Here is a 26,003-nt window from a genome sequence, read left to right as displayed (position 1 = left end):
ACAATATGCCCCTAGAATAAAAGTGAGTGCAAAGTCATGCCTGTTTTTACAGAAAATATCTCAGGCTTAAGTCTGAGCCAGCAACCACTGAGTGACCCCTCCCTGACCCTCAACTTTGCAACATTCACAACCTGCAGATGGCCCATCAAGCTATTATCCAATCAGAGTCATGCATGTGCATTCTGCAATGTGCAAGAGGAATTCATGCTGCAGATTAGGAACAACAGTTGTTAGGCTCTGCTAATGTCCACAAAAAATGCTTTGTTTGTAAAATAAACATTATTCAAAGTACAATGGATTATTTTGTTAAAACTTTTAATTTATCAGGGGGTAATAAATCAGAGCCACACAACCTCAAGCTTTCATTTTTAGCACAGCATTGGATTATTCTTCAGTGCATTAATCAGTAAAACGTAAAAAACATGTTTGTTTTCAAATCTTAAGTACATTTACTTCTTAATTACTTAAAATATCAAAAAAGTTGGTTGAACTCCTCGGTCCTCACACTGATGGTAAAAAACTTTTTTGTTAATTTAATTCTTTTGCAAAATCTGAAGTGGTGTATTGTGTGTCTGTGACACCTGGTGACAGAAAATAAAAACGTTATCTTTCTAAGTAGCTCAGAACTACCGGTCCTCACTTTGTGAGTGCTTTTACTCGGTCCTCACTCCGTAGGTCTTACACGAATGTGTGTGTGTGTGTGTGTGTGTGTGTGTGTGTGTGTGTGTGTGTGTGTGTGTGTGTGTGTGTGTGTGTGTGTGTGTGTGTGTGTGTTTAAAGTAACCAACCTTAACTTTCTCCAAAGTAAATTAGACATAAAAAATGAAAAAAAAAAAAAATTAAAACAATAAGCCCATAGTAGAAATGTATTAAATATGTATATTATCATACATTTTGTGACAGCTTTTGTGGCTCCAATTTGTGAATGGCATGAAAATCATCATTTAAAATATAAGGGGCTGCCTGCTCTTCAGAGCTCATACTGATTGTTTTGGCTCTCCAGCCAATCTAGACGACAGTTTCACAACCTGCTGAAAGGAACGCCTCTCTTTCAGAGCTGTATGACCCAACAATTACACCAAGTGAGAGGATAAAGCTGATTTGATAAAAGCATGATTAAAAAGGCGGTCATTATCGTTTGCTCTATGTGAAAATGGCAGTTTCCTCAAGCAGGAGATGCGCTGATGCGACTTCTTGCACAATACCTTACAGGTGGCTTCCAAATTCAATTTGTCATCTAAAATAGTCTCAATGCATTTGTAAAAATGTACACTCTCAATGGCCTGATCTTTGATAAGAGACTTCAGAGGCTTTCTCCTAAAATCAGTAAGCCATTCTTTGGTCTTATCGTCAAGTCAGGTTTATTCTTATAGTACATTTCAGTAACAAGACAATTCCCAGAATGAAGATAAGTGGCACTACAACGGTAATTAGGATAAACATGAGACTCCTCGCTCCATTTAACTAAATCATCGATCACTGGGCCATGGCTGGTTTTATTTTCTTGTAGCAGTCTAGCATCAGCACTTTATGATGATATCTACTCTGACACGTGTTTGTATACATAACAAAAAGCAGAGGGTATGGCACATCTTCGGTAGTCACTGGGGGAGGCACCTGGAGTACCCTGAGAGAACTCCCGCATGCACAGGGAGAACATGCAAACTCCATGGAGAAAGACCGCAGGCTGGGACTCGAACCCGCGACCTTTTCTGCTCACTGTGCCACTGTGCAGTCTGTGGAATAATCATATCCCTGGAAAAAAGATGATAAACAACAAAGTATAATATAGTAAAATAGAAATGAATACTTTCTGTGAGATGAATGTTGGTTTAGGAGGTCAACAGAGCACTCATGCTGGATTGTGCGTGACACAATGTTACCTAAATTAAAAGGTGTTTGCTGGGAAGTTCGGAGCCTTGTATGTTAAAGTTGTCGATGTTTATCTGTGGGACTGTGGAGACTTGGATGAAGATGAATCATTCTGGGCTATAGGCTAGATTTTAAATTGAATAACTGGATGGCTTCAAGGTTGATCGATGTTTTTCATAAACTGAAACTGTTGGAAATGTTGGGACTGGTGTGCTGGTTTGGTAACTCGAGCACCACAAATAAAAATATGTTGATGAGCATGATTAAGGTTTTTACAATGATTGCTGGTACTGATTTGATAGGCCTTCGTCAGGCTTTCAGAATAAGAGTCACTATAAGGACAACATTGATCCTTAAAGACCCCAGGCATGCTCTTAACACAGAGTTCAGGCTTTTAGCATCAGGAAGGTATTTTATTCCTTCCTGGTGCTTTTTAATTATTCTACCTGAATTGTGCTGCATGGAGCCCTGATTTAATCATTTTGGGTTTTTCATGTCATTTCGTCCTGGCCGTGGAACACTGGACCAGCTCAGTGGTGAAGAGAGAGCTGAGCCAAAAGGCGAAGCTCTCAATTTACCGGTCGATCTACGTTCCTACCCTCATCTATGGTCACGAGCTTTGGGTCGTGACCGAAAGAACGAGATCCCGGATACAAGCGGCTGAAATGAGTTTTCTCCGTAGTGTGTCTGGGCTCTCCCTTAGAGATAGGGTGAGGAGCTCAGTCATCCTGGGAGGACTCAGAGTAGAGCCGCTGCTCCTCCACGTCGAGAGGAGCCAGTTGAGGTGGCTCGGGCATCTGGTCAGGATGCCTCCTGGACGCCTCCCTGGTGAGGTGTTACGGGTACATCCCACCGGGAGGAGGCCCAGGGGAAGACCCAGGACACGCTGGAGGGACTATGTCTCCGGGCTGGCCTGGGAACGCCTTGGGATTCTTCCTGAGGAGCTGGCCCAAGTGGCCGGGGAGAGGGACATCTGGGCCTCCCTACTGAAGCTGCTACCCCCTTTGTGCTAAATGCACAAAGAAGAAATGGGTGGGGGGGGGGAGGTCTGCATGGTGTTTAAAATGTTTTTTTCTTTTTGCAATCTTAATGTTGAAATCCATACTTCATCACCGAGCTGTACATTTGTTAGGAAGAGGAAATGACTCAGATATAGCATCTTTAAGCTAACTTAAAACATTACAGAGCTAATGCTAATAATACAAATCTCTGTTTTCAGATTTCACATTTCCAGAAAACATGACGTACCCATTAGAGGAGGAAATGACTACGTGAGGTTTTTACATCATGAGCTTTACTGAAAGGAATCATGTCCAAATCAGGTTCTAAGTCGTGCTTTGTGTGTCCGCGCCCTCAGCTTTGCCATCTACTACTCCATCTTGGGAGCCGTGGTGCTAATTGCGGCCTACCTGCAGGTGTCCCTCTGGACTCTGGCGGCCGGACGGCAGGTCAAACGCATCCGCAAGTTGTTTTTCCACAGAATCATGCAGCAGGACATTGGCTGGTTCGACGTCAACGAGACAGGAGAGCTCAACACGCGGCTCACAGAGTGGGTAGCAGAGAAATCACACACTAAACGCACACCGTTTCATGTCAGGCCAGTGTAAGCACTGTGCAGGGGCCAAAGGTTTATGTTGAGTCTGAGAAGTGGTAACGTCGCATTGCTCAGAGGTTCGTTGGTGGACTCTTTGGTTGTGTTTACATCTCCAGTGATGTCTACAAGATCCAAGAGGGCATTGGTGACAAGGTGGGAATGCTGATCCAAAGTTTCAGCAGCTTTATTGCCGCTTTCATCATCGGCTTCACCAAAGGCTGGAAACTCACGCTTGTCATCCTCGCTGTTAGCCCGGCCCTAGGGATATCAGCCGCACTTTTCAGTAAGGTACAGTAGCTTAAGCTTTCTTTTTAGATATTATATTTCTTCTGCCTTTTATTGGTTTTAGTATTGATCATATATACTCATAATGTGTTTGATCAGAGGATTAGCTGAACAGAAACATCTGGGAAGTCATATCTTGAAAATTAAAAGTGTATGAGCTTAAAAAAAACAAAGAAAAACCCAATCTGTTACCAGATATGTTAGATTATTTTGAATCAGATTGTCTATTGATGAAGTCAGTTGTGTCTACAGTTTATGATTCAAGAAAACTCTTTGGCGTTAAAGTTTTGAAACCACAGATGCTGTGGCTGTAGTTTCACTAACCTTTTTACGCACCGCCATGCTGACTGTCATCCCACCTCAAGATCACCTGACAGTCTTGACTGATTTGGCTAAACGTATAGTATTTTTTCAATTGTACAACAAACTTACTAGATTTTTAAAAACAAGAATATTGTTCCAAACTTATAAAATATATTGTTAATCTAGCTAAAAATCCCTTGAAAAGTGACAGAGAGTTTTTAGCTATCAACAAGCTTCTGAGCTTGATCGCTCTTCCTGGCTGAATCGGAAGAGTTTCAAATAGATTTTTGTAAAAAATGTTCATTAGGGTTGAGGTTGGGCCAGAAGCCAAATTTAAGCCCGCTTTAATTCAGTCCAAACCTGATTTAACGTGTGGTTTGGATCTGTTGTCCTGTACGAAACACCCAGAGACAAGCTGTTGTTATCTGGTGCTCTGGCAACTTTATCCTAAAGCACCGGTGCGTACTGCAGCAAAGCTGACCCACAGCATTATGCTGCTACCACCGTGCTTTACAGTAAGTACAATGTTCTTAGGGTTTTCAACACTTACCTTGAATTATCCTTTTAAAGCACTGGTCTCTGTTATACCAAAAACATTGCTCAAAAGTCAAGAACCTCACCATCTAAGCAATCTTAAAGTCTCCCATTTTTGATAAGAATAGTGGTCAAACATTTAGATCAGGTCTGTTCATTATCAGCAAAAGATGGTCAATGAATTTAATCTGATCCAATCTAATATTTTCTTGAATATTTAAATGGCGCCACCAAAAAAAAGAGAATTACAATTTATTTCAAAGCTATTTAATCCTATTCTGTTAACTCTATGAATTATGACAAATAATCAGTTTATAATGGGAAATATATTTTAGGTAGCAGATAAGAGACACGGTGAAATGCTTTGTATTGAGTGTTGCCATTTTTTTTATGCTGCCAGATTTATTTGAATAATGGAAAGTAACGTGACTTAAACAAATCAAGCATGGTTATTGTTTTTGAATACTATTATTTTTTTTTACACAGTGGATGAGTAAAGGATGTTGGCCTGGGTTGAATGTCGTTTATTTGATTTAGATATTTTTAGTTGTAATCCTCCCTTCAGCAATTGGCGCCCTCAGCAACCAGTGATGATGCTTAAGCCCCGAGCCGGCCCTGAATACACCGAAACACTTAGACATTGGTACAAACTCAGAACTAAGAGCATTTTTAGACCTTTCTTATTAGTTGAGGTTCACTTATTCATGATGTCACGGGAATGCGGTTTCTCTAAATTTAAAACATCAGTATTTCTTTATGATAGTCTCGGTCTCATTTTGCCTCTTTCCCCCGTTTGAACAGCTGCTGGCGAACTTCACTACCAAAGAGCAGAGTGCATATGCCAAAGCTGGTGCTGTAGCAGAGGAAGTGCTCTCTGCCATCAGGACGGTGTACGCCTTCAGCGGCCAAAAGAAGGAGATCGAGAGGTGTGTGTGTGTAGTCGTTAGACATCAGATGCAGTTTCATTTAAATACAGGATTTTTTTTTTGTACAGGAGTGATTAGTGATGAGTAATGTCAACAGAGAAAGGCTGTAACTGAATAAAACCCTTTTGTGCACATGCTGATCCTGCATTTGTTGGGGTTTCTGTTTCGTTGCAATCTAATTTCTCTCGTGCATGTTTTGGCCCTTTTCCATGCCTGCCTCTGGCCACGTGCACTACATCCTAGATATCACAAGAACTTGGAGGATGCAAAATCGATGGGAATTAGGAAGGCGATCTCTGCCAACATCGCCATGGGGTTCACCTTTCTGATGATCTACTTTTCTTACGCTTTGGCCTTTTGGTACGGCAGCACCCTCATCCTGAGCAATGAGTACACCATCGGATCTGTGCTCACAGTAAGCAAACGCGCTTTGACTGCCTGAGGTATTTTGCTCCTTCAAAGAAGCTTTTGCTGAAGCTAATGCCAACATTACCTTTTGTTAGGTGTTCTTTGTTGTCATTATTGGCGTGTTCGCAATGGGGCAGACATCTCCCAACATCCAGACGTTTGCTAGCGCCCGCGGAGCTGCCTATAAGGTGTACAACATCATCGATCATGTGAGTAATGCAACAGATACGACCCAAAGCACACTTTTTTTTTTCCTGCTATGCGGGCCGGTTGTCAGATTTTATCAATGAATGTGCTCTGCTGGACTTTGGCACCCCGTGGAGCTGCTTTGAAGAAGCCGACAAGCCAAACTGTAATGATGTGAAGGTATTTTCTCTAATTGGAGAAACCCGCCGCTTATTCGACTGAAGCTGCACACCTGTGGCTTTTTTGTGTAAATCCCCTTTGACTCTGTGAATTTAGCTTAGTTTCTGAACCGCCTTTTTTTTTTTTTTTCCTCTTTCATTTTATAACAATTTTAATATTTGTGGATATAAGATAAGCAGCTTGTTTGGGTAGTTTTGATTGATCTTGACGTGTTGTTGCTCTGTGGTGAGTTTATTTTTATGTCACAGAGGCTGTAGCTATTTGTCTCTCGCTTCAACAAACCACTCGAGTTAGTCCACACAGGTACCGACTGATCTTTTTGTTTGCTGACACTGTCCCAAGTAAATGTGCGATAATAGGAAATCTGCTTCTTTTTTTTTTATTTTTTTTTTTTATTTTTTTTTTTTTATAGTTGCTCACACAAGTCTGAAAAATGATGTTGTATATCCTTTTCTCATACTTTTATTGCAAAGTACAAAGGTGAATTATTTTTAGAAGGTTTTACTGTGTAATCACAAAGGTGAGCCTTCAATAAAACATTTGCAGTTGACCATCCCATGGAGTGCTGTAAGAAAGCTTTAAATAACCTCTACGTTTAAAGAATTGCCTTCATAGAAAGAGAGTTTCTCACATTCTTCCACAAGGTGTCCAAATATTAAGAGGAACATTTCATTGCTGCTTTTCCAGTTTTATCAACACAAGGTCACTAATTATTTTAGTTTAAACAAGACATCAGAAGCACAATCAGTGCAATTACGTCACAATGTATTCTCTGCAGAAAATAATATATAACAATATAATGTCATAATATGCGAGATTAGAGCATTTGTACGATTATTTATCACCATAATCCGTGGAAATGCATCAACTATGAACAGAAATAACGTTGTTTCTACAGAGCTGTGACCCGACATTTATCAGCTGCAAGGCAAGGCAGAGAATAATATTTTCTTGTGTGTGTTTGAGTCTTGGTGCACCAAGAAAAGCAGTCTAAACACAAAGAACTGTGGAAATAAACATTTGGTTGGGTTAAACATGCTCAACCTTACCTGGAAGGCCAACAGCCTTCCTCCTATTGTTCATTTGAGGTTATTAAAGGAATCCCAATTTTCTTTATTCCTGTTTTGGCCAAAAAAAAGAAACAACCATTACACACTGTTTTCTTCACAGAACCCAACCATCGACAGCTTTTCAGAGATGGGCCATAAGCCGGACCTCATCAAAGGGAACATAGAGTTCAATGATATCCACTTCAGCTACCCCTCAAGGCCTGACGTCAAGGTCTGTCCCGAACCGACCTTCCCAACACAAACTTTTTACAGTAACTTTAAACTGTATCACACCGCTAACATTGCTGTTATTTTCAGATATTAGGCAACATGTGTTTAAAAGTGACCAGTGGACAGACCATGGCGTTGGTTGGCAGCAGTGGATGTGGTAAAAGCACGACTATCCAGCTGCTGCAGAGGTTCTACGACCCTCAGGAAGGATCTGTAAGTGATGTTGCTGTAGCTCTTCTCAGGTTACTGTAAACTAACTTCCAGGTGAAGTCAAGTTAGTTTGAAAATAATCCAAATTTAAGGGAAGACTGTTATATTTGGGAGGCCTTTGTCCTTTGCTGGAGTTGTGCTTCAGGATCTCATGGCTTTTATTTTAAACAGAAACACTACATTTATTTCTACTGGTTTTTAAATAATTAGGTTATATGATTTTTATATGTGTAGGTTGCCTTGTGTAAAGGGGCAGGTTAAATTTAGCAGTACCTTTTTGAAGTGATCTCTTTGCAGAATATGTTGTCCCTATTCTGCATTTTCTAGAGTAACCCAAACATACTGTGACTAGCTACTATAAAATGTTTTATTAGTCACGTTTTCTGATCGGATCGTATTCAGTTGACTACCTAACAGAAACACTAGAAACATTAGTTTCCATAATTTGTTTGGTAACTTTTACAACTGGAAACATTTTCACTCTGTGAACTTTATCTTTCTTGCAAACAAGAAGTGCAATATCCTGCTTTCAGCCAGCTGACAAGCAGTGGGAGCATGGGAAAACCTGTTTTTTTTTTACTCGGTCTGGGAAACCCCAGTCAATTTGGGACTGTCTCTGAAATCTCATTTTTAAAGGACTTGAGGCCATAGGAAGTGTATGATGGGGACTTCTGTTTTTCTTAAAAACACAACGGCTGAAGTCTCTGTCTATTAATCCAGATATGTTTTTAAACAAAGATTTTTCTGTGATGTTTGGATCACCATTAAACACAGAGTTTTTGGGACCGAAATAAAAAGTTTTTTTTAAAGAAATCGGTCGACTGGCTTTCAGGACTAAATTCAACAACCACATTGAAGCAGTTATTTTATGTTTTCTCACATCTCACATTTTTCTGTTAAACTTCACATGTTGAGCGGAGAAGTTATTTGTCTGAGAGCAAACAATTAACTTGTCAAAGTAAAGAAAAGCACAGTCTTCAATTATTTCAGCAAATATTTAGTGTTGCACTGCTTTAGCCATCCTAAGGATCTTTGTTCTTTTGAATTCTGATTCAATTACTGTTGCTGCCATCGCCTGCTGGTGGAGCAGAGGCATAACATTAGATGTCTCTGTCAGTTCCAAAATGCATTTCTGTTTTTAAAAGATATCCAGAGTAGTGTAGCTGCTGGCTAGAGCTTCTGTATACTTTGGTGCCAAAAACTGGCCTGTGCCTAAATAAAACTGTTACTTTCTCTTGCCGTATTTTGAATAAACCAGGGGAAAGTGTACTGTGTTGTGTTTATATGAAATTCTGCAACATAGATTTGGCTAAATAATATATCCATCCATCCATTTTCTGACCTGCTTAATCCCCCATGGGGTCACGGGGGGTGCTGGTGCCTATCTCCAGCATTCACTGGGCGAGAGGCGGGGTACACCCTGGACAGGTCGCCAGTCTGTCGCAGAGCAACACAGAGACAAACGGGACAAACAACCATTCACACACACACACTCACACCTAAGGAAAATTTAGAGAAGCCAATTAACCTAACAGTCATGTTTTTGGACTGTGGGAGGAAGCCGGAGTACCCGGAGATGCACAGCATGCACAGGGAGAACATGCAAACTCCATGCAGAAAGACCCAGGTTTGGATTTGAACCCGGAACGTTCTTGCTGCAAGGCAACGGTTCTACGCTAAATGGAATAAAAGTTAAAAAAAAAGTAAAGCTTTCTGCTCCACTGAAATGAGTAGAGGAGCCAAAAGCTGGCCTGTCATAAAATTATATATACTATTTGATGAATTTAATACTCAAGCACAGAGTAATTTCTTGATACTTTTTGATGTATTTTTTTTGGAAATTATGTAATCGCAGAGACAAAACTGTAAAATAATGTGCACAATCTTGGTTTTTTTTCAAAGAAAAATTAGTAAACGTAACCTTTACAGATGCAAGAAGCTTATGTTTCCAAATGTTCCTCTCTTTTTTTTCTTTTTTTTTCCTTTTTTACAACACAATGGTTTTGAATCCAATACCCACAGCAGGTAACATAAATGTGTAAGCAGTGCTTAAAAGCAGTTTGCAGTGATGAGTTATGTCTTTTTATACTCTATATGAACTCTCCCTCCAAATGCAGGCTGCAGGCTTAGCAGACAGGACGTAAAATTAGACCAAGGCAGCTTGTTTACATACCAGGAGTTTCACTTTAGATCAGTGGGTCTTTGTCTGTACATATTTGGACAAACATACTTTCCACTCAGTGAAGTGGGTGGGGTAGTGAATAACTGTACTGAAGTAAAAGTAGCATTTCAAAAGAAAACTACTTATAAAAATTGGAAAATAATTCTTTTTTTTAATTATTCAAGTAAATCTAAGGAGTCTAACTTTTCAGTTTTTGGGGGGAGTGGTGGCCTAGTGGTTAGAGCAGCACGTTTGAACTCTGAGCAGGTCACAAGTACCCAGTTCGATCCCCACAGACTGCCACTGTGGGTCCCTGAGCAAGACCCTTAGCCCCAGATGGCTCCGGGGGTGCTGTGATAGCTGCCCACTGCTCCCTGAGGGACAGGTTAAATGCAGAAGGCAAATTTCATTGGAATGTACAATTCCAATGACAAATAAAGATTTGTCTTACATGCAACTTATTCTTACCTACCGCTGTTTTTTGGTTGTGGCAGGTTTCCATCGATGGGCACGACATCCGCTCTCTTAATGTGCGCTACCTGAGGGGAATGATCGGCGTGGTGAGCCAGGAGCCCATCCTGTTCGCCACCACCATCGCTGAGAACATCCGCTACGGCCGACCCGACGTGACGGAGGAGGAGATCGAAAAAGCTGCCAAGGAAGCCAATGCTTACGACTTCATCATGAACCTTCCTGATGTAAAGCCAGATATATATATATATATATATATTTTTTTTATACAGTTTCAACTGAATTAATGATTAAGTGATTGTGTTCACGTTTTGCTAACGGGGACGCCTTATGCATTTGAGCAGAAGTTTGAGACACTAGTCGGCGACCGAGGAACCCAGATGAGCGGAGGACAGAAGCAGAGGATTGCAATCGCTCGAGCTTTGGTCCGAAAACCCAAAATCCTGCTGTTGGACGAAGCCACATCTGCCCTGGATGCTGAGAGTGAGACCATCGTTCAAGCTGCACTCGATAAGGTACAGTTTCAGACAAAGTAGCCCCCAAAATATGAGAGGGACTGTTGAAAGGACCTCCAGCGCTGTTTTTTGCATCCCAGCAGTTTTTCAGTAAACTGGTTTTCTCATCCGTTGCACAGGTGCGACAGGGTCGGACCACTCTAATCGTGGCTCACCGCCTCTCAACCATCAGAAATGCAGATGTGATTGCGGGCTTCCAGAAAGGTAAAGTTGTAGAGCTGGGGACTCACAGCGAGCTGATGGAGAAGAAAGGAGTCTACCATACGCTGGTCACCATGCAGGTAATGGGTCCTGATGTGAAATGCCAGCAGGTTTCTTCAAAATCTGCTGCTTTAAAGATGGTCTTTTGTAAATCAAGCTCGTCCTCTCCGCAGACCTTCCAGAAAGCGGATGAAGGGGAGGATGAAGACGATCTCTCGGCGGGTGAGAAGAGTCCCATTCACGACAATGTCATCGAGTCGCCGCTGCTGAGGAGGAAGTCTACCAGAGGCTCGTCGTTTGCAGCTTCAATTGGAGAGAAGGGAGACAAAAAACAGGAAAAGGAGGATGAGGACAAATCAGAAGAGGTGAGCTCCTGGGTTACATTTCTGGAGAGGGATCAAGTTAGTGAAGAAGAAAAAAAAAACATGGAAAAATTAAAATGCTTAACCTCCAACTTTGTCCTGAATCCTTTTACGTGACTCAAATTTTCCCCCTGCAGGATGAGGACGTCCCCATGGTGTCGATCTTTAAGGTGCTGCGTCTCAACGCTTCGGAGTGGCCTTATATTCTGGTGGGGCTGATCTGCGCCACCATAAACGGAGCCATACAGCCTCTGTTTGCCATCCTCTTCTCCAAGATTATCACTGTAAGTCGCTGCCAGTGCTGTAATAATTTATTTTCCTTTCTTCCGGAGACTTTGTAGCAAGCTGGTTGTTGTTGTTTTTTCTGTCTTTTCAGGTGTTTGCAGAGCCAGATCAGACGATTATCAGGCAAAGAGCCAACTTCTTTTCCCTCATGTTTGTGGTGATCGGAGTTGTTTGCTTTTTCACCATGTTTCTACAGGTAGGCACACACTCCGTGGCTCTTGTAGGCACAAGCAGGATGTTGGTCATTTAAAAAAAAAAAAAAAAAAGAGCAGACCCTGTTATAAAGCAGCACTAATGTGAACAATTCAAAGGAAATTTTACTGAAAGAACAAGAATACAAAATGTAAAATAAAAGGCTGAGCAGAAACTATAACGGAAATTTAAACAAATGAAACCAGGGGTGTCCAAAGTGTGGCTCGGGGGCCATTTGTGACCCTTGGGCTGTGTTTGGGTGGTCAGCTGACTGTAACTCAGCAATGATGCACATTTGCCACTGCTCCCAGCAGAGATGAAGACTTTTTATTTTTATCTTGGCTAAATTCTAACCGACACATTTTCTGAAAGGTGGGAATAGCCGCATTATTTGCATATATCAAAAAGACCAAAATCCAGTTGATTATGATAAAGTAAGGTTATATACTCAAGCGTCCGTCCAGATAGTGTTTTGAGCAAGTGCGATGAGCTGACATAAACAGACATGGCACCATGTGCTAGCAGAACTATTAGAAAGCCAGATGTTGGCCATTGACACAGATACTAAATAAGTCCTGTGTTGGACTGCACTACCCTGTTTATAAAAGAAAGCCAAAATAAACGTATCTGTTATATTGAATTAACTTACCTGTACATCAGAAAGCTTGGAACCTCTGCATCCGTTTTATATCCCCGCTCACTCGTGAATTATCTCCACCTGGTAATAATAGCTGTGCAGATGTAGACTCTCATTTTCTCCCGGTTATTACTACTTTTCCTTTTCTCTGTTACTTTCTCTTCCCTCTTGCTGGGGAAAGACTATGGCTGGTCCCCCATTTCAACAGAAAACAGCACATAGAACGAGCTATGGTCATCTTTGCTAGTTTTTTTTTTACTCCTTCTTCACCGACGGCGCATCTTCATATAGAAGATAGACAGGGAAAACACGTATAGATTACAAGTTTGACTTTCGACTTCTGAAATCAGAAATGGCGACGCAACATGGTGCCTCCCGATGGGTGCAACACCACCTGTGTATTTATAAACTACAAATTTTAAGCTATGAGAGCGATTTCATTTTTGATGTGATGTTATTAGACTTAGCCAGAATATGTATTTATAAAATAAATACTTGATTTTTGATAATTAGAAGCCAATATATATATATATATATATATATATGCCTGAAGGTCTGGTTCATTTATTTATAATTATTGTAAATGGGAAGTGTGCGTAAGGCTTGCTGCATCCCTGTTACATGAGTAACAGGGATGCAGCAAGCCATTCCTTCTCCTCTCTGTAAACAAAATCCACGTTCTTGCACCTTGAAAGCAGATTGTGTTGTCACCCTAACCTGATCCACAGTGTTATGTTACTCCACAGGTCCTCCATGGTGTCACCTTCGAACACTTCATCAGATTACTAAGCTGCTGATGTTTAATTAATGCATCTGACACGACCTCCCAGCAAATGTCTGTCTGATGTGTTTCCTGTCTTTTTTTTCTTTGCTTTTTTTTAAATCAGGGATTCTGTTTTGGAAAATCTGGAGAGGTTCTCACCTTGAAGCTGAGGCTTGGGGCCTTCAAGTCCATGTTGAGACAGGTGTGTGAAATGAAAGAGTCATCTTTTTGACTTCTACCTCTTCTGTAAATGTTGGTTAAATCAGGCTGGACCTGTTTTTTTGTGATAAGATCATCTAAAAAAAACAACCTTTGATATCAGTATCCTTATTCAGGGGGGAAACCTATATTTTTTAATAACATAGTTGTTTTAAAATTAATTAGTGGACCTGCAGCTATTTGCAGCTCTAATATTTCATATAACATAAATTTTAAGGAAGCATTTTTGTAATTTATCCTTTATTCTTTAAGGTCGATCAGGGTTTATCTGGTAATCCCACCATATAGGCCCATATTGCTTGACCACTATTCAAAATGGGAAAGATAGCAGAACATCCTATTCGACTAATGCAGATATATGCTGCTTTTTAATAAGTGGAAAGAATAAATAACAAAATACCCTGTAGCCTAAGCTTACTCATCTCCCCAGGCAGAAGATTAATTAAAAAAGATTAAAAGAACTGGGAATGTGACAAACAAGGCTGGATGAATGAGAACCCGTGGTTAACCTCCACCAAACATGGTGACGAGGTAACAGGCAATGAAAATCTCCAGAGCTTCCTGCCAGAGAAGAGCAGTAGGCAAATTTCTGCTATGAGATCCAGAATATTTATTTTCCCTGAGCTTGTATTTAATTTCATTCACCTGCGTGAAAGAAATAGCCGTGGTAATGATTGCAGACAGTATGAGCAGAGAAAAATGGGAGCTAAAATGTGGAAGTAATATACTGTGTAGAAATAGTCAGAACACATTCATGAATATACTTTACTAAGATAAAGAGAAGGGAACCAAATGAATAACTGAATAAGGATACAGGTATCTCACAATCAGAAACCCAGATGGACTGCGTTGCAGGACAAATGTTTCACTGGCAGGATGTCAGTCCTGCTGTATGCATTTTGTTTGGTGGTTTCTCATTTTGGATCACGATGAACCAAAACGCTGATATTCAAGCGGGAAATATCGCTGTTTTGTGATTTTATGTTATTTATGTCTCCGAGTCATGGAACATGTTTGTCTTTGTTGCGCTGCAGGATCTCGGTTGGTTTGACAGCCCCAAAAACAGTGTCGGTGCGCTTACTACCAGGCTGGCTACAGACGCAGCCCAAGTTCAGGGGGTGAGTCCCATCAGCTGAAGCGCCTGTCCCAATGAACGTTGTAGCAGTGATCCATTGGCTAAAATCGCCAGTTTTGCTTTTCTTAACCTAACTCTCCAGGCCTCAGGGGTACGCCTGGCAACGTTCGCCCAGAACATTGCCAACCTCGGCACCGGTGTGATCCTGGCCTTCGTGTACGGCTGGGAGCTGACTCTGCTGATTCTGGCCGTGGTGCCCGTCATTGCTTTGGCCGGAGCCGTGCAGATGAAAATGCTCACGGGGCATGCATCCGAAGATAAGAAGGAGCTGGAGAAGGCTGGGAAGGTGGGGATTCACCCTCTGCAGAGGTTACCACAGACTCTGGGATCAAACTAATGGTTTTTTTTAATGCTGTCTCCACAGATTGCAACAGAGGCCATAGAGAACATTCGTACTGTCGCCTCTCTCACCAGAGAACCAAAATTTGAGTCTTTATATCAGGAAAATCTCGTAGTTCCATATAAGTAAGCGCAGATGTCCAATCAAATGTGATTAAGCAGAAAGTTTCTCATCAGGAAGTTAACTTTCCCACAACCTCTGCGCAGGAACTCTCAGAAAAAGGCCCACGTGTACGGCTTCACCTTCTCCTTCTCCCAGGCTATGATCTACTTTGCCTACGCGGCCTGTTTCCGTTTCGGAGCCTGGCTCATTGTGGAGGGCAGGATGGATGTGGAGGCAGTATTCCTGTGAGTTATGTCCCATCTCCTAATCAGGTGTTCAAAAGTCAGTTTGGGATCAGAAATAAAACTTTTTTTTTTTTTACAGTTTGCGTGCAAACTAGAGAACATCTTGGGCAAACCTTATTGCTCTGACTGGATGTATTTTTTATGGCGTTAATCATTGCACCTGCTTTTGTGGTGATTCACTACACACAATACACGAACACGTGCTGGGATCGTACAGTTATTCAACAGTTTACTGCTGCAAAGAGGGACGGACCCCGTTTGTACTCTGCCTGTTATCTGAAGAGAAAATCCAAAGTCCACCGAGCTATAAGACCACAGTAAATATTAACTCCTCTCGTTTTAGAGTCTCTGGAGCAAACTATGGTGATTATAAAAACCAAAAGAAGCCGTCTAGGAAACTAGATGAAAGCCACAGAAGACAATTTAAGCTGGAATCAGAAACTTAACTACACTGTAAAAAGATTAATTTCTCAGTGTGTGACGCTAATTATGACACTAATTAGCACAATTTGTCAGAATTATTTAGTTTAGCAAAATTACAGAATAACAAGAATGTTTCTTCTTCATGTCAGGTAAATTAGTACATTTCTAAACAGTTTGGCAGAGCTTATAGGGATCTCCAGCCACCACACGGTTAAGGAAGGGGTTCTTTGTCCCGCAGTGAAGCGATGCTCCTTATCAACATTTGCTGAAAGGCCTCTCAGCGAAGAGGCCATTTTCCCAAAGGCAACAATAAAAATCCAGATTACTGTTTGCTAATACACCCAGCAACACGGAGGTGGTAGCATCATGTCGTGTGGGTATTTTGCACAGGGCTACGTCCCAAAATAGATGGCGTCACGAGAAAAAAAAAAACATTGTCTGGGGAATAATGAAGCAGCATTTCAGGAGATCAACAAGGAAGTTAAATCTTGGACAGAAATGGGTCTTTAAATTGAACAACAACCACACTGCCAAACTACAAACCTGACTTAGACACTCAAGTCTTACTACAGGTATGCAATTAGATTTGAGTCTGGACTTTGACTAGGACGTTCTAGCTCTAAAATATGCTGTAATATGAGCCAGTCCACTGTAGCTCTGACCATATGTTCAGGGTCTTTTATTCTGTTGAATTTCCTGTGCCAAAATGCGGAAAGGTTCACGGGGTTCATGACGCTGCATATAAATACACCCAGGCGACCTGAGTTAAATCAGCTGTGTGAATAGTTAACGCTCTCCAGTGTGAGAGGAACCTAATGTGTGTTTGGCTTTCTGCGTCAGCGTGATCTCTGCCGTCCTGTTCGGCGCCATGGCCGTCGGAGAGGCCAACTCCTTCGCTCCAAACTACGCCAAGGCCAAAATGTCTGCCTCCCACCTCATGATGCTGTTGAACAAGGAGCCCGAGATCGACAATTTGTCCGAGCGGGGCGAGTCGCCTGTAAGATACAAAGCTGCAGACACCAACTACCATGCTTAAACCGTACGGTCTACACACCAATTAATGGCAATGTAACTCATCTGTCGCTGATCTGTCAGGATATGTTTGACGGCAACGTGAGCTTCGAGGACGTGAAGTTTAACTATCCATCGCGGCCGGACGTGCCCATCCTGCGGGGCCTGAATCTGAGAGTGAAGAAGGGGGAGACTCTGGCCCTGGTGGGGAGCAGCGGCTGTGGAAAGAGCACCACCATCCAGCTGCTGGAGAGGTTCTACGACCCCAGAGACGGCAGAGTGGTAAGACAGAGACCTCCAGCCGGCTGCCTGGCTCCGCCTCCTCCTGTCTGATGGTTAATGTTTAGCTGAGCCGTAAACTGCTTAGTGTTTATGGCTCATGAAGACAATGCAAGGTTAATCACCAGGTGAACTTTCATCTATAAAAATAGGAAAACACCATTTATTGACTTCAGATAGAGAGCCTTTACCTTTCCCTTTTCTTGTGTGAAAAAAAATTCAATCTACAATGAAACAGTTGTACAAAAACAATAAATTGTTTGGGACTCCAACTGTTATTTACTAATAGTAAGTGAGAGAATGTTTTGTGGAAATATTGACAGTTTTACAAATGTTTATAATTTAGATAACCATAATAAAAATTAATGTAGAAAAAAAAATCTACGTATTCATTTGTAACTCATCCTCCTTAGACCCCTGATCCATTAACAAATTGACAGTTGTGGTTTAAATCAATAAGGTTACATCAAATAATTACATCAATGCTGAGCATGACTAGGCAAATAAAGAAGCTTCTTATAATACAGTCACTCATATTGGGCCCGAGGCTCAGCCTTTCAGCTTGTAATCTGAGACCAAGAACATCCTGGAAAGTCCATGGCCCATAGATCATAGACCTGCAACCTTTACTACCCTTAAGGCTACACCATATTCTGAAAACTTGCCATAAGTGATTATTCAGGTGAATGTCATGATGACGAAATGATTTGCGATAAATAAACAAATACTTAAATTCTATTAATATTTTTGTGCTTTGGGTTCATTCAAACACAAAACCCAGATAGACTGTCCAGCTAAATGGGAAATTAATTCAATTCATTATCTCTTTAAATGCTTGAAAGAGTTGAATCTGTCTGCTTCTGCTGTTTCGGTAATGAACCACTTAGTCGTACTTTCCTAAGGAGTTCACCCAAACATAATAAAATTTAACTGAAGGATTATTTTTCATTAGCATTACTTTTTTAACATATTAATATTTCATATAGCAGCAAATTAACATAATTTCTTAAATCTTTTGGTCAGAAAAAAAGCAAATTTTTTAAGAGTTTAAATGAGAGAACACCTGTTCACACACTTGATTTAGGAAATGCTTCGTCCTCCAGGTGATGGACAGCATCGACGTCAAACGGCTGAACATCCACTGGCTCAGGTCTCAGATCGGCATCGTGTCCCAGGAGCCAGTGCTGTTCGACTGCACGCTGGCGGAGAACATCGCCTACGGGGACAACAGCCGCAGCGTCACCATGGAGGAGATTGAGGCCGCAGCCAAAGCTGCCAACATTCATAACTTCATAAACGAACTACCTCAGGTAAAGGCATTCATCATTTTAGATGAAACACAGCAGCTTCCCATCTACAGCCACTTAGTTCAGGCAGTGTTTAAGATATCTCACTAAGAAATGGGACATTCCTTAAAGGGGCTGATACTACATGAACGTATGTAGGTGTCGCTCTCATTTGCAGCAACAAAAATATGGTGCCACATTTAATATAATAATGATTTAAAGCATTTAATGATAGAAGTATTTCTAATAGACTTTTTAACAGTATAACAGTACACCATGATAATTGTGATACAGTTACAGATAAGACAGGAAGTACGGAGACTGTTCTGGGGGAAAGTTTACTTCCTGCTGGGTTCTATGAACGACTTGTGCTCCAACCTGAAACAATAGAACCTGATAAGGCCCAGTTCCACCGGCTCTTATTCGGCACGGCTCCGCTCACTTTCCAAACGCGAGAGGGGTTTTGACTGAACACACTGCTTTTCAGTGATTGGCTGAGGAGAAACAAGAAGGTTTTTCTCAGAGGAAGTCCAGAAAAACTGAAGAGCGACGACATTAATATTGGGGACCACTGTGAACAGAGTATGGGGTCAAACCGAAATCTAATTTTATTATTTACAAACCTGACTCTTCAGCTTTCTATACCCAGATGCGCTGTATCAGATCCCTGGATGTGTCAAGGTTTTCTCTCATTTTACACTGAAATTTTGTCTCTGAAGTGTGCACCCATCCGTTTCACTGCGGTTAAAAAATATATTTTCTTAACATGTTCTCCTCGCCCCCGCCACAGCTGAGGCAAAAGATCTCATATTAAGGTGTACATTTTAACTCCGTGACTGAAAACAGCTGGAAGGAGAGTTCTGATGCCGCTGGCCGAACTCGGCCAAGAGGCTCGAAGCATGCAAGCTAAATGGCTCCGCCTCTTCTCTTCTGTCTCTCAGGCTCAAACACACAGTTTCAAAGCAGATAGCAGAAAGGCTCTGCCTTATTTTATTATTAGATGTGTGGTAAAAATTTTTATCCTGGTGGGTTAGTCCTTAAAAATATCCAGGACTATCTTGCATAGGATATACAGTGATAAAAACTTTATTTGTATTTTTTCTTTTTATGTTTAATTTATAATGCATTTTTTATCGTTTACCATTTCTCGCAGATTTCTTTAAAGTGTCAATGTCCCAAACAGGGCGGTGGGGGGGACAGGGGCTAAAGCAACGCCCAGGAGGTGTTTCCATCTTCCAGGCCTTTTTGGGCCGGTCCAATCACAAACTGAGCGAAGGTAAAGCAAGTAGGGAGGTGTCGAGTCCAGCAAGCGAAAACGAGCAGGGCTGGTGGAACTGCGCCTATAGTTTTCCTTTGAAGGACTTTTGCTTTATTTTAGTTAAGTTTTAAAGCCTCAACAAACATCTGCGATAACCTTGAGCAGTTTTTTTTATCAAGCACTTATCTTTACGAGGTTTGAAAGGTCCCCACTCTGTTCAGATAAAATCTGTGAGGATTCAGAAGATGTTAAAGTGCTGGTTTATGTTATTTGATGACATTTACCATGTTTGAATGATGTGGTTTTCATCATATTTCTTCAGTTCAAGAAATATTTGGTTATTATTACTATTATTAATTGGGCCTGCCATTGCAATTGCAAATGCATGGAGGCATCTAATACTATGCACCTCTAAACTAATTAGTCGACCATTAATGCGGCCCGAACAGTAGCGTGCGCCCCCACAATATAGGTATCAAAACGTGCGGCTCCATCGTGAGATGTGTGCTGTTATTTTTATTGGGGTTTCGAGTTACCATGGCGAAGTAATTGCCGAAAAATCCTTCCCAAAAGTCCCATAGGAATGAATAGAGTCAGGTACAGAGAAAGCCTCGAAATGACAATTTTCAATGCTTTACTGTGTCATCATACTTTCACCTACAAACACTGTTTAACTTACAGTTTGTAGATATATCTTTCATCTATTCAGAAGTGAAAACGGGATGTGGATATATTTTATGTTGTTTTTTTTTTTACAGTTACTCCACAAAGTTCATGTCCAAAATTCAGCGGACTCATCGTTTATAATGGAAGTCTATGGCAGAATTCTCAAACAGCTAGAGTGGGTCACTCTAACGTTTTCAAAGATTTCATAACTCCCAACAACTTCAGCCTACTCGCTGAATTTTCACTCTATGTAGACAAATTATATACCAAAACATAAGTATTTTTGTCTGGATTCAGAAAATGTAACCCTCATTGGTGTAGTATTTAAAGAATTTTCCCAAATTGCCCCAGAGCGGCAAAAAGTCAAAATGCCCTCCATTCATTTTCTATGAAGCTGTCTTGAAAAATGACACCTGACATTCCCAAACAACTCACAAAATAGGAATTTTGTGGATAACTGTTACGGTTCTTCTGCAGGAACAATTTGTTCGGGAGTAGCATATTCGCAAATAGCTGGAACAGGATCAGACTTGCATCCCCCCAAATTATTGACTTTTTTACATCGTCGCCATGCCTACAACGATTTTTGTACAAACATAAAAATAAGCAACTGTTGTTCTCCAAAGCCTGCATATACTGTCGGTGAAAGAATTATTTTGATATCTCTTATACTTTTTCAGTTATAGCAATGTTTTTGGGACCTTGTTTAGGGTGTTTAGGCATTTTCATAAGAATTCCCCTTTATTTTATGATTTTTTTTGTGTGCGTTTATTAAAATGTTTTCCACAAAAACAGGTGGTTAGTCTTGTTCCCCTATCTGTTCTGAATTAAACACAATAAAAATTACGTCTCTAACCCTTATCGTTCCGGATATATGGGGTGAAGTCTGAGGCAATGTTTTGCCATTGGATTACAATGACACAACATCACAGTTATGGTCACCTAAACACACTGATAGGCAAATGCACTGTTTAGCCAAGTGGTTAGCGTATCTGCCTTGCATGCAACAGGTTGGTAGTTTCCAAACTGGTCTGGGAGACATAATGTTATATTTTTTTATCCCCACAATGTAAATATCAAAATGTGCATCTTCATCCCGTGAAGTATGCTTTTTGTACTACACGCCATTTTCAGTTACGGCGACGTAAAAAGCGAAAAACCACGCCCAAAAATCCCATAGTATTTTCTCCCTTTTTAAGGCACTTCACAGTAGAAGATTTGAACCAAACTAATACCGTACCATCACCCGGTGATACTGAACACAATCATGTTAGCGGCTAATGGTTAGCATGTTGCTAACCAGAAATAGCCCTAGGAAGGTCCTTCCAACTTCTGCTTAGCCAGGATTGTTCTGCCTTTTATAGAGAAAGCTCCACAATAAATCTGGCCCACATCGGTTGAAGCATCTCCAAGTCATAAGGTGTCAAATATCCATTTTTAACCTCTTTTTGCCCGTGCTACATGCTACAGAAATGTTCCAGAGACACCAAAATCACACAATCCACTCAGTCCCCTACATGATAATGGTAATGATGAATTATATAGAGGGCTGCAGCTGTGAGTGAGTTTCCATGACAACGGAACTCTGCTGGAAAGAGGCTCCTAGGAGGTCAGGGACATGCTCCATTGGCTTAGCATGGCACCTTTCGACGACCACTGCGGGGGCTGTGATGAACATAGGAATCTCAGATTTGCAACGTTAACTGTTACGGGTAGGACGAGATGCACCACGTGGCAGGTCCGATTCTAAATTTCTTCTGAAATTTTCTAGTTATTATTATTATTATTATTATTATTAATTAATTCATTCATTCCTGGCCTCCCATTATTAAAATGACAAAATCTGAGTTTTAATTTTGTCAACAAACCATTTATTAAATTATCTTTATTCACACCAACTTCTGTTAACAAAACATACAGTTTGAAAGAATAGATACTTGAAAGTATTCACGCTCATTGAGTTTTCCTATTTGTTGCTAATTGATTAGTAATTTACAGTTCAGGATCTATTGTTGACGAATGGAGAGCTATTAACAGCAGGTTGAAAGCTGTAATTTCTCAGAGGATGCCTTTTCTTCCCTCTGCTCTAAACTCAGTCGAAGCTGTTTCCCATAATTAGAAGAAAATACGTTGAAGGAAGGAAACTTCCTTGGAAAACAGGCCATTACTCACCATTACACAAGATAAATATCCGGTGAAAATGAGACTGTATTACAGTTAGCTGCTTTCTATGAATGTGTCCGTCTCCATTAATATCCCTAATGTGGCTCCTGACTCTTTTTCTGTCTGCTTGAGCAGAAGTACAACACGCAGGCAGGCGATAAGGGAACACAGCTGTCCGGCGGTCAGAAGCAGCGGATAGCCATCGCCCGGGCCATCCTCCGCAACCCCAAAGTGCTGCTCCTGGACGAGGCTACCTCTGCTTTGGACACAGAGAGCGAGAAGGTTTGTCGTTTCTGTCACACCAGTAAAGCTCGGATTTCCAATTACTAAATGACCTCCAAGCAGCTTTGCAAACAAAATCAGTTACTTCCTGAAAAGGACGGTGGTGACACAAGAGAAGTATTGATTTTTAGGTGGTCGATTTAAGGCCTCAAAATTCCACACACCATTGGCATCAAAGGAATACATTTCTCATACGATAACTATATTAAATCAAGAGTGTTCTCATATTAACAATGCACCAGTTACCAATTACACAATCTCTTCAGATCAACCTGTGTGATGAAAAAAAGGAAATGATCAGGAAGAGGGTGGTTGTGTGTTTTTGAAGAACGATTATCTGAAAGGTACAGGAAAATGCAGAAATCGGGAGGGAGGTGAACTGTATATGGAACAGAAAAATGAGAAAGAGCTCAAGGTTAATGGCAGAAACATCTCCCTGGCACCATTCAGGAAATGGACGCAACCAAAAAGCGTACCTTCGGCCAAAAACAGAAATGTTAAAGAAACCATTGATACAAAAGCAAATCCATTCATCAATTCACATCTGATGCTGATCTTTTTCATGAATGCACATCGGTTTCACTGAAGAATGTTTGTAATTTCCTGGTCGTCTCTCGCAGGTGGTGCAGGATGCCCTGGACCAGGCCAGCAAAGGCAGGACATGCATCGTCGTGGCCCACCGCCTGTCCACCATCCGCAACGCCGACCGCATCGCCGTCTTCCAGGGAGGCGTGGTGGTCGAACAGGGGACGCATCAGCAGCTGCTGGCAAAGAAGGGAGTCTACCACATGCTGGTGACGACACAACTGGGCCACGGGACGGAGTGAGAGGTGACTGAGAGCCACTCTCCGGCACTTTCAGAAGCACTTTGTGCCTTCAGATTGATGCACTTACACTGATCTGTGCAGAACAACTTCAGTGGAGCAGCTGGGACTGAAACAAGCTTGCTGCGCCTTGTGAGTTAGGCTGTTATCGGTTATACTGCTGTGCTCTTGATCTGCTGTTGTCACTTTATATTTTTCAAAGAGGGAAGAAAAAGTTTGCTTTGTCAAAGTAGAAATAACTGGATTGTATTTGTCTTTTTCTCTCATGATGGACACATTTTTACTGGAAATCTAATTTTTATTCTGCTTTCAACAGTTAACTTAAAATTAACTTAAACAGTGTTCGTGGAACCGTTCATATGCATTAACTGAACTGCTTTATGAAACACCTTCTCTCCGTAGGTTTCTACTTCAGGCTCCTTGCACAGAGGAGTGCTTACTTTGCTTTATTTGAATGCATTTCCTGTTCTCCATCATTAATGCCCTGATTTTTGTAAGTCCATCCTTTTTCCAGCTGTAGTTCAAGGTTTATATTTATGTGTATACCTGTTTTGATCCTCAGATCCACGCTGCATAGGACTGAGCGGCATACGTTGAAGCCGTTTTAAACACCGCTCATCTCACACTCCTCTCTACAGGCACTTTGAGATGATCACCATGCTTTAAAAATCTAAAAATGCTTAATAGCAGATCTTTGTTACAAAAGATAAAGAGTAGTAATAGACAGGATAAATGGGATAATTTTGGAGAAAGTGGTCCATATCATTATCCCTTCATTTTAACAACCATCTTGAGTGCCTGGTCACTTCAGCTGCTGTTATTTTGTGTGTTATAAGTTAAGATTGGGGTCCACTGCTCTAACGTTTGGGTGTCTTTTTTAATAAATTTTGTTTGAAAAGGTGAATATAAACTGAAATGTGAGTAATAGCTGATATAAGTCCAACATGTTGCACTGAATATATTTTTAAAGTTATACCTCTGTGTAGGACCTATACTTTTCATACCTGTTCATTTTAGGGTGGATTGCCTTTAAGCAATATCTGATCTCTTATGCATCTTAAAGTGTAATATAAGGCAAGGTATGTCTTAAATACTGGGGCCACTGATGCAGAGTCTATATTCAGAACTAAATGTATCTGGATTATTGATAGTTCAGTGATATTTTGGGAGAATGAAACAAAATGTGCGATGTAATAAAATTGTATATTCAAGCATTGATAAATTTTCTCTTTTGTGTTCAACTGGGGGAAAAAAAACATGATTCTTATGTTTATTTGTCAAATACATTTTTGCAACAAATTAAACTACATGCATAACTAGCTTTTCTACCCCCCAATAAATGTGTTTAGAGGGGAAAGTTCAGTAATTGTGAAATTTAGCAAACCTCAGAGAACAGTGTTGCAATCACAAGTCAGGGATATTTTTCAACAGTTGTTTAGAAAGCCAAAAATGACATTCAGCGTTCGGTTTCATGTTCAGGGAAACGGCTGAGGTTTTAGTTCAATAAACACACCAAACAGCTTAATATCGCTTCTCAAGTTGTACACACTTAATCTCTTAATCAATAATATTTATAGCCCTCTGACTTTTCCACATTGTAACCACCAACTACAATGTATTTTATTGAGATTTGAGGAGAGAGACCATTGTGTCTTCAACCTGTGGCTCTTTGGACCTTCCACAATGGCTATTTATAACTTTGGCTAAATATATTAAACTTTTGTTTGAAATAAACGTAACTACAGGTTTTATGTGTTTTTCTGTTTGTTTGTTTTTCAACAGTATTACACCATTTTTTTAGATCTGTTTTCCTTGTCATTAAGTTGGAAACCGGGCTTTTTCTTTTTACATAGTTTTCCACAAACATCAACATCTCATAGTAGACAACGAAAATTGCTAATTTGTATTTTTCTTTCTTTATTCTTAAGCCTAGAAATTGAAATAAAATAGTGAAAATCCAGTGCAACTAATTTCTATAAGAACTTGTCTAATTAGTTGAGGAGTAATTTAATCTCAGTATAAACCCAGATTTTCTGGGAAGTTCTCAGAGGTTTGTTAGAGAACATCAGTGAACAAACATCATCATGAAGACAGGATTACAAGTCAGGGAGAAAGATTTGGAGAAGTTTGATCCAAGGTTTTGTAATATAACAATAAAAACTGAAAATGTACAGCACCATTATGAAACATGGTGGCCGCAGCATGCTTTGGGGCTGCCTTTCCTCAGCAGGGACAGGGAAGCTGGTCAAAGCTGATTAAGATAAACAAATCCCAATCCAGGAAGAGAATCTGAAAAACTCAGGAGACTGAAGTGGAGGTTCACCTTCCAGGAGGACGGCAATCCTAAGCATCCAGAGTTACATTGGAATGGTTCAGATCCAAGCATTTTTATGTGATGGAACGGC

General features: G+C 40.8%; 1 protein-coding gene across 1 annotated transcript in view; it reads left to right on the top strand.

Annotated features, from left to right (window-relative positions):
• The window catches only part of abcb4 (ATP-binding cassette, sub-family B (MDR/TAP), member 4), a 44,206-nt gene extending 19,392 nt beyond the window's left edge, over positions 1-24,814 (top strand). The window contains exons 6-29 of the mRNA XM_036133847.1: positions 3,092-3,143; positions 3,230-3,421; positions 3,583-3,754; positions 5,390-5,514; positions 5,758-5,929; positions 6,018-6,131; positions 7,459-7,569; positions 7,656-7,781; positions 10,434-10,637; positions 10,755-10,925; positions 11,045-11,206; positions 11,300-11,491; positions 11,626-11,772; positions 11,865-11,969; positions 13,490-13,567; positions 14,619-14,702; positions 14,802-15,005; positions 15,084-15,184; positions 15,266-15,406; positions 16,670-16,826; positions 16,925-17,122; positions 18,223-18,429; positions 22,628-22,774; positions 23,395-24,814. Of these exons, the coding sequence (XP_035989740.1) occupies positions 3,092-3,143; positions 3,230-3,421; positions 3,583-3,754; positions 5,390-5,514; positions 5,758-5,929; positions 6,018-6,131; positions 7,459-7,569; positions 7,656-7,781; positions 10,434-10,637; positions 10,755-10,925; positions 11,045-11,206; positions 11,300-11,491; positions 11,626-11,772; positions 11,865-11,969; positions 13,490-13,567; positions 14,619-14,702; positions 14,802-15,005; positions 15,084-15,184; positions 15,266-15,406; positions 16,670-16,826; positions 16,925-17,122; positions 18,223-18,429; positions 22,628-22,774; positions 23,395-23,601 (3,569 nt within the window). The 3' untranslated portion in view covers positions 23,602-24,814. The remainder of the gene's footprint in view (positions 1-3,091; positions 3,144-3,229; positions 3,422-3,582; positions 3,755-5,389; positions 5,515-5,757; positions 5,930-6,017; positions 6,132-7,458; positions 7,570-7,655; positions 7,782-10,433; positions 10,638-10,754; positions 10,926-11,044; positions 11,207-11,299; positions 11,492-11,625; positions 11,773-11,864; positions 11,970-13,489; positions 13,568-14,618; positions 14,703-14,801; positions 15,006-15,083; positions 15,185-15,265; positions 15,407-16,669; positions 16,827-16,924; positions 17,123-18,222; positions 18,430-22,627; positions 22,775-23,394) is intronic.
• The last annotated feature ends 1,189 nt before the right edge of the window (positions 24,815-26,003 follow it).

Source organism: Fundulus heteroclitus, chromosome 3 (assembly GCF_011125445.2).
Source record: "Fundulus heteroclitus isolate FHET01 chromosome 3, MU-UCD_Fhet_4.1, whole genome shotgun sequence".
Lineage (NCBI taxonomy): Eukaryota > Metazoa > Chordata > Actinopteri > Cyprinodontiformes > Fundulidae > Fundulus > Fundulus heteroclitus.
The sequence above is the reverse complement of the archived record's forward strand: the minus strand, read 5'-3'. Positions and strand labels throughout refer to the sequence as shown.